General features: G+C 40.5%; 1 protein-coding gene across 1 annotated transcript in view; it reads right to left on the bottom strand.

The window, feature by feature from the left end:
* Positions 1 to 14,220, bottom strand: part of LOC139712722 (midasin-like) — a 97,397-nt gene that overhangs the window by 35,074 nt on the left and 48,103 nt on the right. Inside the window, exons 46-58 of the mRNA XM_071624520.1 lie at positions 13,533 to 13,657; positions 11,938 to 12,068; positions 10,070 to 10,230; positions 9,251 to 9,500; positions 7,252 to 7,368; positions 6,439 to 6,731; positions 5,259 to 5,617; positions 4,395 to 4,546; positions 3,701 to 3,892; positions 2,737 to 3,075; positions 1,956 to 2,137; positions 951 to 1,209; positions 229 to 523 (exon numbers count right to left, since the gene is read on the bottom strand). Coding sequence (XP_071480621.1) covers positions 229 to 523; positions 951 to 1,209; positions 1,956 to 2,137; positions 2,737 to 3,075; positions 3,701 to 3,892; positions 4,395 to 4,546; positions 5,259 to 5,617; positions 6,439 to 6,731; positions 7,252 to 7,368; positions 9,251 to 9,500; positions 10,070 to 10,230; positions 11,938 to 12,068; positions 13,533 to 13,657 — 2,855 coding nt within the window. The remainder of the gene's footprint in view (positions 1 to 228; positions 524 to 950; positions 1,210 to 1,955; positions 2,138 to 2,736; positions 3,076 to 3,700; positions 3,893 to 4,394; positions 4,547 to 5,258; positions 5,618 to 6,438; positions 6,732 to 7,251; positions 7,369 to 9,250; positions 9,501 to 10,069; positions 10,231 to 11,937; positions 12,069 to 13,532; positions 13,658 to 14,220) is intronic.

Below are 14,220 nucleotides of genomic sequence, written 5' to 3'. Positions count from 1 at the left end.
TAGTGGTTTAGTGTAAAAAAGTTGTTTACTTCATGCAAATTAGGCTATGAGGGCGAAAGCTTTTGACGAATTAATTGCACCGTATCGCCGAGCCTGTGTCCACAAACTTGATTACAGGCAGATGGACGATACGATGGACAGACGTAATCCAGAATCTGCCTTCCCCCAGACATATAATGTAGTTGTAGCACAACCATAAAACCCAGCCTGATTAAGGTTAAGACTCACCCAGGAATGGCAGGACATCTTGAGAGAGCTGAACACCGGCTGAGTAACCCATCCTGGCGATGTTCGCAAAGTCCACTTGCAGGCCGCTGCGGTCACCTTGCTCGGGCAGCCAGCCCGCGCTGACCATCTTGGTGAAGAGTTGACCATGGGTGTCCCTCAGGAGTCGCATGGTAGTAGTGTCCAGCTGCCTCATCATTGGCTGGTCAGCATCTGCCCCTGACTGGTCAGCCTCTGGGTCTAAATCTTGGGGTGGCTGGTCATCTAAGCTGGGCTCTGCTGTCAGGTCATTGAACTCCTGGACGATGTACGTACATAAAGTCAACATAAAAGAGCATGAAGTCACGATATACATTGTATGCTTGGTATGAATAAAGCACATACTGTACATAACAATTAACAATGCAGTAACATGCAATTCTACCATTAATTTGAAATTTACAGCTCCCCACTGTGCAGCATGTTTGTTTGTTTGTTTGTTTGTTTTGAGATACATATGAATCCATGCCTCTTTTGAGATAGTACAACATACACTTTCATTTACAATGTACTCATCTTCCATGCCTGCAACACATTTGGTCTTTGCTTTTCACTGGTGTGCCACTCACTGGTCTTTCATTCATTTGCACCTGCGATGTGAAACGCAGGGAAAATATCCCTCCATGGGTTAAGAATTCTACCCATTATCAAACTCAAAAAAGTTAGACGAGTCCACACTTTCAGACCTTGTCAAAGGAGGGGAACTGCTCTCTCAGCTCTCTCTCCTCCTTCTGCTCGTCTGTCATCCCGTCGCCATGACGACGGGTCTTGTACTTGTAGAGGCTGGCCTCCTCCTCCTCGCGCTGCATCGCGGCCTGCTCCGCCTGGTGGTAGTGAGACACCAGCGATCCCAGAATGCCTTGCAGCAGGTCAAGGGTCGTGGGGTCCAGATGGCCACGGATGCGGGCGTGGTTTGAAGTATGATGGAGGGAGATTTTCAGGATGCTAGACAAATGATATTTGGAAGTACATTTTAATTAATCAAAGCATGGTGAAAATTGATAAAGATATATTAGACACTAACCTTGCAAAATGAAAAATAACGACATATTATTCAAGAAATCAAGGTCATAAAACTCAGCTGCAAGAAGCTACAGAGGTTGTATAGATGAATCCGACTTCAGAGCACTGTAATGTACGGCAGTCATACATTGTAACTGGGGGGTTTCCAAAGAACAAAAACACTTTCAATGGGTTATGCAATGAGCCAGGTGTGTTGCTATGTCAGTGAATAAATTATCTTTTGTTCGGCATACTTAAAGCCCCCAGTTAGAAATTACCATAAAAACATTACCCAAACCGAACTAGTCTATAATGGGGGTCCGGAGTAAAAATAACCTAATTTTACAGGAGATTATGACAAATGATGTAACCATGTCACAGCGAATGACTCCTACTCAACATGCATGACAACATCTAGAAATTGGCGCACCTACACCATTTGTACAAACTGTGATCCTTTACCCCATTGACGATTCCTGCTCTAAGTTTGGTCCAAATCCAGCCGACCAGTTTTCAAAGAGGTGATGAACATGTGGACAAATTCATGAAAAATACATGGTACATAGTATACGATGCTATAAAGACGACGCAAGATGCACAAAAGCACAATGTATGTCGGACAGTGAGTGATCGCACTAGCTCACTTGAGCCATTTAGCTCGGGTGAGCTAACCGTCTTCTTACACACACCTGTGTTTCAGCTGCTCTTGGACGGAAGGCTGCACCGCATGCCCCATCCAGAGGCACTGGAGCAGCGAGTGGACCCCCTGGGTGGTCAAGGCTTTGGCCAGTGAGTGGCTGGACTGGAAGTCCAAAGACAGAGTACTGGGAAACCCGACGAGAGCCACAAGCAACTCCTCCAGAGTATTCATCTGGAGGCAGGGAAGACAGAGGAGAGGTCACATGGTTCTTGTGACATTTGGAACTTTACATGACCTTTCTCTTTAAAATCACTTTCATATCAAAGAGATCTAAATACATTTTCAACCTCAACTCCTGTCACATACTAAATGTATTCTCCTTATCATCTTCTAATTTTCATAAAATTTGAAACTTTACCTGCAAGATATTGTGCTCAGAGGGATGATGAGGAAAATGTGGCAGTAGGAGGATATTCTCAAAATTCTCTTGTCTCAGACATTTTCTGTCACTACGAATGCTAATTTCTCGTATACATGTACAATGGGATTAGCCTCAATCTGTACCAAGGCTTTTTACATATTCAAGCTTAATCTGCAGGTTATATGGCTACATCTGTTGTTCTTTATTTCAGTTTTTCTGCTCTTGTGCCTTTGCTTTGCCTCTTATTTTGCTTTGAACATAGTTGTTACATGATGTAAATAACTGATTCACTGAATTATATTGGCTTGCACTGAATAATGTTTCTTCCAATCTTTGGCAATTGATCATAACAATAGAAGCAGAAGAGTAATCAATGTTTCTGCATCTCTTTCATAGTCGTTTGCATTACCTTTGCAGGTGGTGATCCACAGGGTAGGAGAGCATCCATAAACTTTCTCTGCTGATTACAATCCACAGAGTGAGCCATCAGTCGCATGCCGTACCGCGCAGCCGTCACCCCGGCTGCAAACCCGAACCACAGATCGCGGTACGCCGGATAGTCCCGCTGGAGGCGGGCCACAAAGTGCTCCTGGGAACTCTGCCAGATGCGCTCCTCCTTCATCGTCATGGAGACATCATCCGCGGGTTCGTGGAAAGCACGAGAGAGCTTGTGCAGTAGGCCCCCGACAGAGTCGGACGAGCCGCTGCTGCTCAGGTAGAGCTGGGTGTCTCTCAGCAGATTTTCAAACTGTGGAGAGTTTATAAGAGTGAAATGCAGGAGGTGGATTCGTCAACAAAGTGAAGAGAAAGACATATTTGTGGGAAAAATTGCCTGCCTGTTACATGACAGAATCTCAATTTCCTCATGCATAAAAAAAACCCACATCTGGAATCTTACGCTAATGTTTACCATCTGAAGAATGCATCCCTAAACATGAATAATATATTAGGTACATTATATTGAATGATACAAATGAAAATGAACAGGACTTTAATAGCATGAAACCAATACAACTGAACAACCTATGACAATTAACGTATGGAATATCATTGCTTCAAACTCCTCTCTTACCATACATCTCGTACAATGTACATGCACAAGGAATCATACAGTTGTAGAGCATTGTAAAAGAAATATATTTGTACGCACTGCTACACTGTACTTCTCTTGGAATATGGCCGACAGCTAAAAACAGCAAACAGAGATTACAGGGAAAGAACAATACTCAGAGCATATAACTGATAACTGATCACTTCAACCTCTGACGCGTGCAACCCGATTCAATTAATTCCCAATAGGACAAAATGTACAAGGTCACCCTGCCTCCAACTTCAGATTGTTGATATGTGCAAATGTAGGGTTTTTTTCTCACCATTGGTGGGCGTGGCCTAAAGGCATCCTTCTGACTCAGCTCCGCCTCCATCTCCTCCAGAAGTTTGAGTCTCTCCTGCGTGGCTAGGATTCGGGGGTGGAGCTGGTGGTCCTCAAACTCCTCCAGAGGTTTCCCGGTGAGGAGCGAGGATGAGATGCTCCTCGCTCGCAGCTCGGCTCGGATGTCTGATAGCTGTCACCATGGAAACAGAGATATATTCATTGACACCTCATCATCATCATCATCACAAGCATCTCCATCATGATCATTATGATCATTATGATCGCTATAATCATCATCGCTCTTATTACTGTGATTTATCTTTACTACTGCTCCACATACATTTACATTGTATGAAACACTTGACATTGACTCCAGCTTCAAAATGTTTCTTACATAAGATATCCTTTTTTTCTTCTTCTTTGTAACAGAATTTGAGCATCATGTCAGAGGGTGGCACATATTTTAGAATGATATTCCTCTTACAATTGAAATATAACACAATTTTCTTTTTTACTTTAATCTTTGACACAGCTACACTTTATGACTTAAAAACAACAACCAAAAAAAAAGATTTTTTTTTTTTTCCTGTTTTGCCACAGAAACCAACAGAATGTCGAGTGCTACTTCACTATCAACAAGAGGGACAATGTGAAGATGTGTCAAAAAGTAAAAAAAGGTGGAATCTCCTTACCTCCTCTCTGATGTATTCAAGTTTAATCGCATTTCTCTCAGCGGGATCCACGGGTCCCTGTGGAGCCAGCAGATGGGTCTGGAGGTGGCCTAAATGCACCCAGCACTGGCCCAGGCAGAACAGGTGGGGCAAGTAGGAACCATTCAATTCATCTAAGATCCAATGGGAAAAAAAAAATGTAAACAAAAACAAATAAACACAAAATGGGAAAAGAAATATTGATTTTAAGAGCAATGAAGCAACAAAGAGGTTACAATAATCATCTTTTTGAAAGGCCAGAGAGGGGGAAACAATCAATTGATTTGATAATGATGCAATAATATCAATAATATATGACACTGATTCTTTATTACTGGTCGAAGACACCCTAACACAAAGGTAAATAATTCAGAGCCATAGAGTTGAAGTGGTAAACAATCTTAAAACAAAGTTCAATTAGAATACCTCGGCTGTGATTACGTTGTAGTTTTTTAATCTTCTGAAATAAACAAATATGCATGGGAGAGCAGAGTAGTACTCCTACATATCTGATTTTCCTTAACTTCTTTTTCTTGTGTTACATGTAGGAACACCCAATAGTTACATAATCATAATTTTGAATCTGAAATTTGGCTCACTACATAAAAAAGAAAAAAAATCTCTTCCGACAAATTATCATGGGTTTTGTGATAAAGGGTCATACATTATGGTATTAGCACACATCATCACTGCATACTTCTGCATATAGGAAAACATGTATCTGCAATACAAAGTCATGCATGACATATGAGCTTGACTCATCTCATGTGAATTATGAAAAGTTGACACCCTAACAATTTAAATGAATTTCGAAAAGTAACAATCCATCACATCACACGAAATCACCTTCTTGATTTGTGCTGATTGGTCCATCAAACAGCTTCTCTATTCCACTGAGAAGCTCGAGCATCAAGTCACTGCTACTGTCAATCATCTTCAAGGCTCCGCCTCTCTCATCTCTGGCCAATGGCAATGATTCTCTGTCCCGCTGGCTCCTCCCACTGTTCTGCCTGAGAATTTCTGCCATGCTGTCGAGAGGTGAAGGATGACAGGACGGGCGTGTCCCCGTCTCAGAGGTCACCATGGTAACAAGAGCAGCGCATGATGAGAGCCATGTGGTCCTGTCTTCCGTGTCCTGAAGGATAGAGGCAAAGGCTCTCAGCAGACAGGCAGCACTGTTGATAAGATAGGTCACGCTGGAATGCCTACAAGAATAATGTGAGAAAGCTCTTTTTGCTAAAATAATGAATATTTTAAGAGACATGCAGTTGACTATTCTGTCGTGGTATCATAAAAGTGAGATGGACTTTTAGTGATGCATTATTACCAGGAAGAAAGAGGACACGTTTCACTTTGAAAGAATAACCTGCGAGTACAAGTAAATACACTGTAGCTAAAAACATCATGTGATAATCAGTTGAAATAAAAAACAACTCAACACAAGAATCATTAATTTGAATTAGTAGTATGCATAACCCGCTACCATGCAAAGGGATAAGAATCATAATAAAGCTCAGCAGTGTAGTGGATATGATGCTTGTCTAGCAATCAGGATGCCATGGGCTTGTATGGCATCAGTCCCACTTGCATACGTGTGCACATGATTTTTATCCGATGATGATGGCTTTAACTCAAAACAATGAATAATGAGTGTGTGTTTATGTCGATAAAGGGAAATTTAACAAGAAATAGATGTTTTAAAAGTTTGAATACTGAATACTAATAATATTGCTCCTGCAACGAGCACGACCATTGATTGCTATTACCATGATTGATTTCATCCTAAAACTGATGATGACACAACTTCCATTCAGCTTTAGTAGATCAAACACTCTCCACAGATATGCATATACAGTTTATCCTGACATGTTATGAGTTGAGGGAAAATGGAGGAGAATAAAGAAATACACAATGTATTTGATAAAGTAAGTTAAGTTAATAAACAGGGCAAGAGGAGCAAGAAACATCCATCTTACAGGAAAATGACTCAAACAAACAAGAAAAGTATAATGAACACCAGACTCACAAGAAATTGGCTTGCTTGGTACTCATCCACCCAGCATTAGTCCAGAGAATCTGGGCTAGCTCCTTCAGATGGTCCTGGTAGGCCTCCCATGACTCCAGGGGGACATTCTTCCCAGCTCCTCCATCTCTTGCACTGCTGCTCTTCTTCGTCTTCTTCTTATCCCCATCACCCGCAGTGCTGATTGTCCGGTCCTTTGCTCCCCGAGATGGAGATGTGGTCAGTGCATGGTCTTGGTCCGACAACAGATGGAACATGCAGCGAGACTGCACTGGGCTGAAAAAATTTGCTGGTCCCTGGAAGGAAAAAAAAAAAGGAAAATGGACAGTGAATACCCATTCCATGAGATCAACTGGAATGAGGTGTGAGGTCTACAACTATTCACTGACCATCACAAACAGTCACCTTGGGCAAACCAAAGCATTCTTTCCTATGCTATAAGAGAGGTGAAGATGGGATCTTCTCTGTAAATGAGATGTATGTGACTATCCCAAGGGGCTTTCATTTTCTATTGATGAGATTTTAGATTGAACTCAATCTTTATTCAAATTGGAATAATTTATATAACATGCATATACCCTTCCTAAATCATGTCACACTATAAGCAATGAAGACTTTCATGTGTCCTTTTTTTTTTTGGGGGGGGGGGGGGAGAAAATAGATTTATTTGAATCAAAACAAGAAAAAATCTCCTATAGCTTGATATGACCAACAAAATTAAACCATGCCTAAAACACCAGCTGAAGAGTTTTGTAATGGGAATACTGAACTGTACACGTGTCAGATTTGCTCTTCCAATCTTACTCCTAAACTTACATTAACAGCATTGCTCTCCTGCAGCAAGTGCATCCCATCTTCCTCTTCATCCTTGAGGGGCTGCCATGACAACCATCTCTCCACAGCTAACACTGTATTGCTCCAGGTGAGACCAAGCTGGGTGGCAGCAAGTTCAGCTATGACCTTGACGTGACCCTGGACTGATCCATTCGTGTCAGGGTGGGAAAGGAGAGATGCCCTCTTAAGGGGCAGGAGGTGGAGGGGATTAAAGGGAGTCTGGCTTGACATGTAGCTGCACAAGGAGCGGAGGTCTTCCATCACCGCCTCACTGCACTGTGACCTGTAGAAGCAGACAGGATGTAACAAATACAACTGTATAGTGAAGTATTTCCTCCTGATGTTGTAGGAAATTTGTGATAAAAGTTATAATGTGTGCACTTGACATGTTGCACTTGCATCATTACATATGAAGTCATGATTATTGCATGAAACCATATGGAATTGGACTGTTATGATGTCATCTCTGCCATACTTGGCAAGGCTTGAAAAAAAAAAAGTATTTGTAACAATTTTTTTTTTCCTCTGCTGATTTGAAGGTCAAAATGTTATCAAACATATTCCATGTATGGAACATTTTAAAATCAAATTGTCCTACAAACACTTGTACACTCTTAAAGCAATTACTGTAAAAGTAGTCATTTTTGTGTGAGTACTTATAGGTTTTGCTGGGTGAGATAAATTTCGCATGTTTTTAATTATGCAGAATCAGGACACTTATTAGTGGAACATATGACTTGCAAAAATATTCACATGTTTTTATTTTTGCACAGGTTTCTGGTCATGCAAAATGTGCAAAAAGTTCCACACCGCAAAATTTCCCCCTTAACAGTAGTCACACTTACCCACACTGTTGGAATGTCTCTCCCATCATTTGTGACACCACCCGCTGAGAAGTGGTGATGGCCAGGTGCTCTTTGATTGGCCACAGCCACACACACATGGCTGTGGGGGTCTGGGCTGTTCCACTGCACGGTGCAGGGGTAAATGCATCGCCACCTTGTCCGAGGGTCACGTCCCTGGTCAAAATGCCAAGCTCCGCTAACTTCAGTTCGACTGCTTCTACCAATTCAACGGACTCTGCATTAGACGATGAAAGAGAAAAGGGTGCACATGAATGGCTGAAATCTATATGATCCAAATTTGGCACAATTTGTAACAAAATTCTGCAACAAGAAGATTTTGATACAAAACAGCGTTATGATCTTGGTGACTTATTAATTTCAGACTATTAAACATAAAGATGTCTTCTTCCAAGATGAAATACAAGGAACAGTGACTCAAAATGGCATGCTACAAGGACTGATCACATCAAATCATTGCTTTCATTAATCCATCCACATTTTATGTAGTACATATACACAAGACAATATAACAATCACAATCAAGCTCTTACAAACTTTTTAATTGCATTCTCAGCCCTTTACATCACATAGTCTACAGTGCAATTACTATACTGTAAAAGTGGATATTTTTGCGCGACTAATTTTTCGCGCTCGGCCGGCTAAGAAGAGTTTCGCAGCTTTTAATTCCGCAGAATCAAGGCATCAACTACTGGAACATATTGCAAGCAAAAATATTTGTGTGCTTTTATTTTTGTGCTGGTTTCTCGTTGCGCGAAACATGCGAAAATTTCAACACTGCGAAAATTTCCACTTTTATAGTATACAGATACATTTTATATCTATTGAATTTCTCTTGAATTATAAATACCCAAAACAATTTTAAATCCAAAACCAATAAAAAACTTATCAAAATTAATACACCGTTAGAAAAAACACACAGTTTGTACCAAAGAGACCTAGGAAACAGGAAATACTGTATGAAATCTCTAGTCTATCCTCAGCTGTCTAAAATATTTAAATGTATATGAAACGAATTCACTACCTTCCATGTCACCTGGGAAGACAGCACATTGTGCCAGAACTTGCAGCAGCTTCTTCCTCATAAGAGCCCCACCCTGGTAGGCAGACCACCTCACGCAGCGATCGGCGACATCTCGCCTGCTGAACATATCGCCACCAGCCTGAGCGACGACGTCCATTGCCCGACACAGTGTGCCAACTTGCTGGCTCGCCTGCGCCTGCTCGGCCGTCTGAAACGGGAGTGGCCTTCCCTGGCGGTCAATCAAGCGCTCCCACAGCTGGAGGTCAAAGGTCCCCATGGAAACCCCGCCTTCGTCCAGCGACGCGTGCAGTCGCTTCATGATTGTTTCAAGATCCACTGGCAAGCTGGTACAGAGAATTAAACAGAATTATGAAATTAGTACAGAGTTTTAGAGCTTTGTTTACAACTTTGCATATCGCAAATAATGCTGTATATGATTCCACTATACTACAATGTGTGCGCTGTTTTTATAAACCTTTAAAATTTTGACAATGTTTTTTGATCACAGAAAATGTTATTCATTCATTCAGTTATTCAGTATTGATTTCTTTATATGTTGCACGTTGAGTTTCAAGGAGGCAATAAAGCAAACACCTTTCTGGGATTTTATTATAATGGCATATTCTAAGTTATCATATAACTCCACTCTTTATACCTTTAAAAGTAACCTCTCTCAAAGCAATATCTCATTTCTCAGAGTGAGCACAAAAAGTAATATGAAAACCTTTACATTTTTAGCATCTCTTTTTTGAACCATTAGTGACACTTAGAATGTCATATGCAACAAACACAATCTGGAAATTTCATAACCAAGCATCAAGACACGAAAGGACTCAAACTGTTTTTTTTTTCTTTCTCAGAAGCTTGTTTTGCTAATCAGAACAGCAGGTGTTCGTCCAGCTGACAAGCGTACCTCTCAGCCTTGTGCAGCACAGAGACGACGTATCGCACAGTTTGCTTCAGGAACCAATCCCAGTGGAGAGCCAGTTGCCCAAAGGAGAATCTATCGCTCTCTCTGATTGGCTGCTTGCAGAGCCGCACCAAGCGATCCCTCCACTGAAGGGCCACCAGAATCTGAAATAACAAGGACACAAACACACATTGACATACATGAATTAGGAGGCCAGGAAACGATAGGGCTGCCACTTTGCAGACTAAAAAACACACTGATGCAAAGCAACAACATTTTTAAACATACTAACACAAAAAACATTTTTAGTTCAAAAATGGAAATATTGGAACTGCTAACACATGCAGCATGAAGTTTCATTAGAAAAAATCATACAAAAGCATAGTAATTACTTTCTTACTATTATGAGGAAAAAATATTCTAAATAATAACAGATAAAAAAAAATGTCGCTACAGCGACTGGTTATACTCCCGCCAAACAACATTTCATAAGGTTTGGTCAAAACAACATTTCATAAGCTTTGGTCAAAAAACTGAGGAAGTAGTTAAATCCGCAAGATCTTTCCTTGATCTTCTGCCATTAATATGCCGTTACCATGGCAACGTACTTTCGGGTACTGTCGAAAAATGCGTCTTGCACATCTACAACCAAAGGCACACATCTGTACCAAGTTTCATGGAAATTGGGCAAAAACTGAGGAAGTAGTTTTGCCATGAAGCATTTTGCCCTATATTTTACCAATAACATGCCGTTACCATGGCAACGCACTTTTTGCCACTGCGGAAATATGTGTCTTGCACATTAACATATTCAGATGAACATCTGTACCTAATTTCATAAAAATTGATCAAAAACTGTGGGAGGAGTTCGCGACGCAAGATTTGTACCCATTTTTGCCCATAATATGCCATTACCATGGCAACGTACTTTTGGGTACTGTCAAAAAATATGTCTTGCACATCTACAACCCAAGGCACACATCTGTGCCAAGTTTTATGGGAATCGGTTGAAAACTGAGGAAGTAGTTCGCGACGCAAGATTTGCAACGGACCGACCGCCCGACCGACCGCCCGACCGTCCGCTGATTCCTATATACCCCCTTCAAACTTCGTTTGGCGGGGGTATAACAAACACACTACAAATTAGACATTTTCCCTGACCATAACTTATTGAGCAATAAGGACAAATATGATAGTTCAATCCAAAAACCTGATCAGAAATCATGAAGCTAAGAAAAGGATTTACAGCATCATTTCATACCAGCTCTAAAATGTATATTACGGTGTCTGGGTTGGTCCAGTTCTGACACAAAGAAAATTTCCTTTCTGTCACACAATGCTTCAAAATACCACAGAGCCAAATCCCCTGCCCTCCACCAAACTTAAAGATTGAATGCATCACAAACTCACCCTCAACAAAATGACCAAGACTATGGCACTGAAATTCTGACAATAATGAATTCCCTTTTGTTGTCTACTCCACGGTAATATTTGTCCAATTCCTTCAGTACCAGTGCCCGTTTTCTTTTGTCAATTTCCATAGTGAGAGGCTTTGCTGTGATAAGTTGAGCTTTGGTCCTACTTGAACCTACTTCTTCAATGTTTGGTTCTATTTTTAGACTTATATGACAACCATCATCATCATTGTCATCATCATAGTCAGTTAAACTTTGATAATATGAACACAACAAAATCATTACTCTTGTGAACACATTGGACATTCATTAACTAAATTACTAGACAATGTCATGTACTTTAAGATGCTAAATATACAATGCATGTCCAACACTGCGTACTTTGCAAGGCCATGTTCTTTCTTTGTATAGTACATTCTTTGAGAATTGGGCTCAGTGATTGAGTGGGACTTGTACCTGGAAGGCCTGGTCTTCGGTCAGTGGTTCATCAGCAGCCAGACCCTGTGACACAAACTGGTCCCAGGCCTGGAGAAATGGACCGACATGACTGACCATGGGGTGGGGCAGTGACTCGACACTCAGCCAACCTGTGGTATAAAGAAAATAAAAGCTGAAACTACAACAACAAAGGAAAAAAAGACAATACACTAACACCAGGTTTACAAGTAGGTAACATGACAAACAGTACACTGACACAAATTGTTGTCTTTCTCAGTCATTCTCCTTCAATGAAATTGAGTAGTGTATGGCCTGTTGTGTAAAGTCTTAAAGTTTTTTTTTATGTTTTTGTTTTCAAGTACCTGAAAGTTATCTTATGCCTTAAGTCAATGAAAACAAAAAAACCTAGGTCTGTGGAAAGACAGCCGGACTGTAAACTGTACAGCCATCATCTCTTCTTAATGAGAAATACACCTTGTACGCAGCCACTAAACCACTCCCCCCCCCCCCCCACTGAAAATACACACAATTACATAAAAACACACATATTGATTGATAGCTACACAGATAAGCTATTAAATAACTAGAAATGTCGCTATGGCGACTGGTATGCCTCTGCCATAATGCATGATTCTCCTAATAGGTCTAGATACAGTTCAGCCAGCGATCAAGTTCCCCCTAGATCGCGATCACGGGTGATCAGTGATCGCATACGCGATCATTGATTGTATGCAATTCGGCATACAATCAATTGATTGCGACATATCGCGTATGCGATCACTGATCGCCCGTGATCGCGATCTAGGAAGAACTTGATCGCTGGCAGAACTGTAGTATATGTGGACAATGTGTGATTACATTTTCACAAAATTGGCAAAATATTAAAATGACATGTTTGTCACAAATGTGTTGGAATGTTCACCTTCCTTGACCTAGGTTTAATTGGATGAATGGGAGAGCATGTCTTTGGGATTTAAGGACTTTAACTTGACTTTGACCCATTCATATATTTATGCATTGAGTAATTTTCAAGGTATGGAGAAAAAGTGCAATTTCTGTATTGAATAGTAAATTATTACCATTTTCATCTGGCCTTTGACCCTAAAATTCATAAGATAATCACTGTCAGGCAAAACATGCATAAATATGTGGTACGTTTCAAGATAACTTGTGCCACTTCCGAGATATGGAGGAAAAAATTAGTTCAGCACTTTCACTTGATCTTTGACCTTTTGACGGACGGACGGAAGGACGGACGGACGGACGCAACGGACAGACAGACGGACGGACGGACGGACAACCCGAAAACATAATGCCTCCGGCACCACTTTGTGGCGGAGGCATAAACAGAAAAGTTGATAGACAGACAGATAGTACAAGAATCAAACAGATAGATACTTACATAGACAGAGAGATGGATTCAAAGAAAGACAGGTTAACAAAAAGGTCAATACACAGATGGACAAACATAATGTAGTAGAATGGATACAGAAAAGAGTATTTCCTGTTAGATAAATTGCACAGAGCATCCACATTCAATTACAAAGTAGTGGTTATGCTAGCACATGCTGACATGGGCAGCATGGCTGCTGATAACTATTATACATCCCTACCTTTCTGGAGGGCATTTGACCAATCAAGTACTGAGGTTGGCTTCTTCCTCTTAGTCTTTGATCCAGGCTGTGCTTCGATGGCAATCAGAGCCTCAGCTAACTCTCTCCTCATCACAAGAAACAATCTGTAAATGCATCATATTGCATCAATATTTTATTTTTCATATTCCCACAAATACATTTAGAGAGAGTATCCAATGTATTGGGTTCAATGGTATGTAAAGATTTTGTTTTAACTGAAATGCAAAACAATACAAGTCTTTGAATAGCAAATAATTTTATGATTACAATCGGAGATTTAGGCTTCTACCAACCTTTTTCTGCATCAATTTTATGATTGTAATGTTTGTTTTGACAATGAAACGTCTGCACATGTTTTGATATTCATGTGTTCATAAAAAGTCCACATATGTCACTTCACCAATATTCATCATTGTGCTTAATAAACAATCTGATATAACATTGTGTAAATGTTTTAATCAAACTTGATCGACTTTAAAGTAGTAAATACAAACAGGAACTACACTGTACATCACTTATGTTTACTCTAAATTTTGTTTGTAAAGAAATGTTAATTTCAAAATGGCTCCATACGTGTAATCTTTCCTAATGAACTTTGTTGACTTAGTATCATATGATGCAGTATTTGGTACCCTGGGGTACCAAATAAAATCTGCCATATTGCTGA

This window comes from Diadema antillarum, unplaced genomic scaffold, assembly GCF_040938485.1.
Source record: "Diadema antillarum isolate AM-2024a unplaced genomic scaffold, OU_Dant_1.0 seq00001847_RagTag, whole genome shotgun sequence".
Classification (NCBI taxonomy): domain Eukaryota; kingdom Metazoa; phylum Echinodermata; class Echinoidea; order Diadematoida; family Diadematidae; genus Diadema; species Diadema antillarum.
The sequence above is the reverse complement of the archived record's forward strand: the minus strand, read 5'-3'. Positions and strand labels throughout refer to the sequence as shown.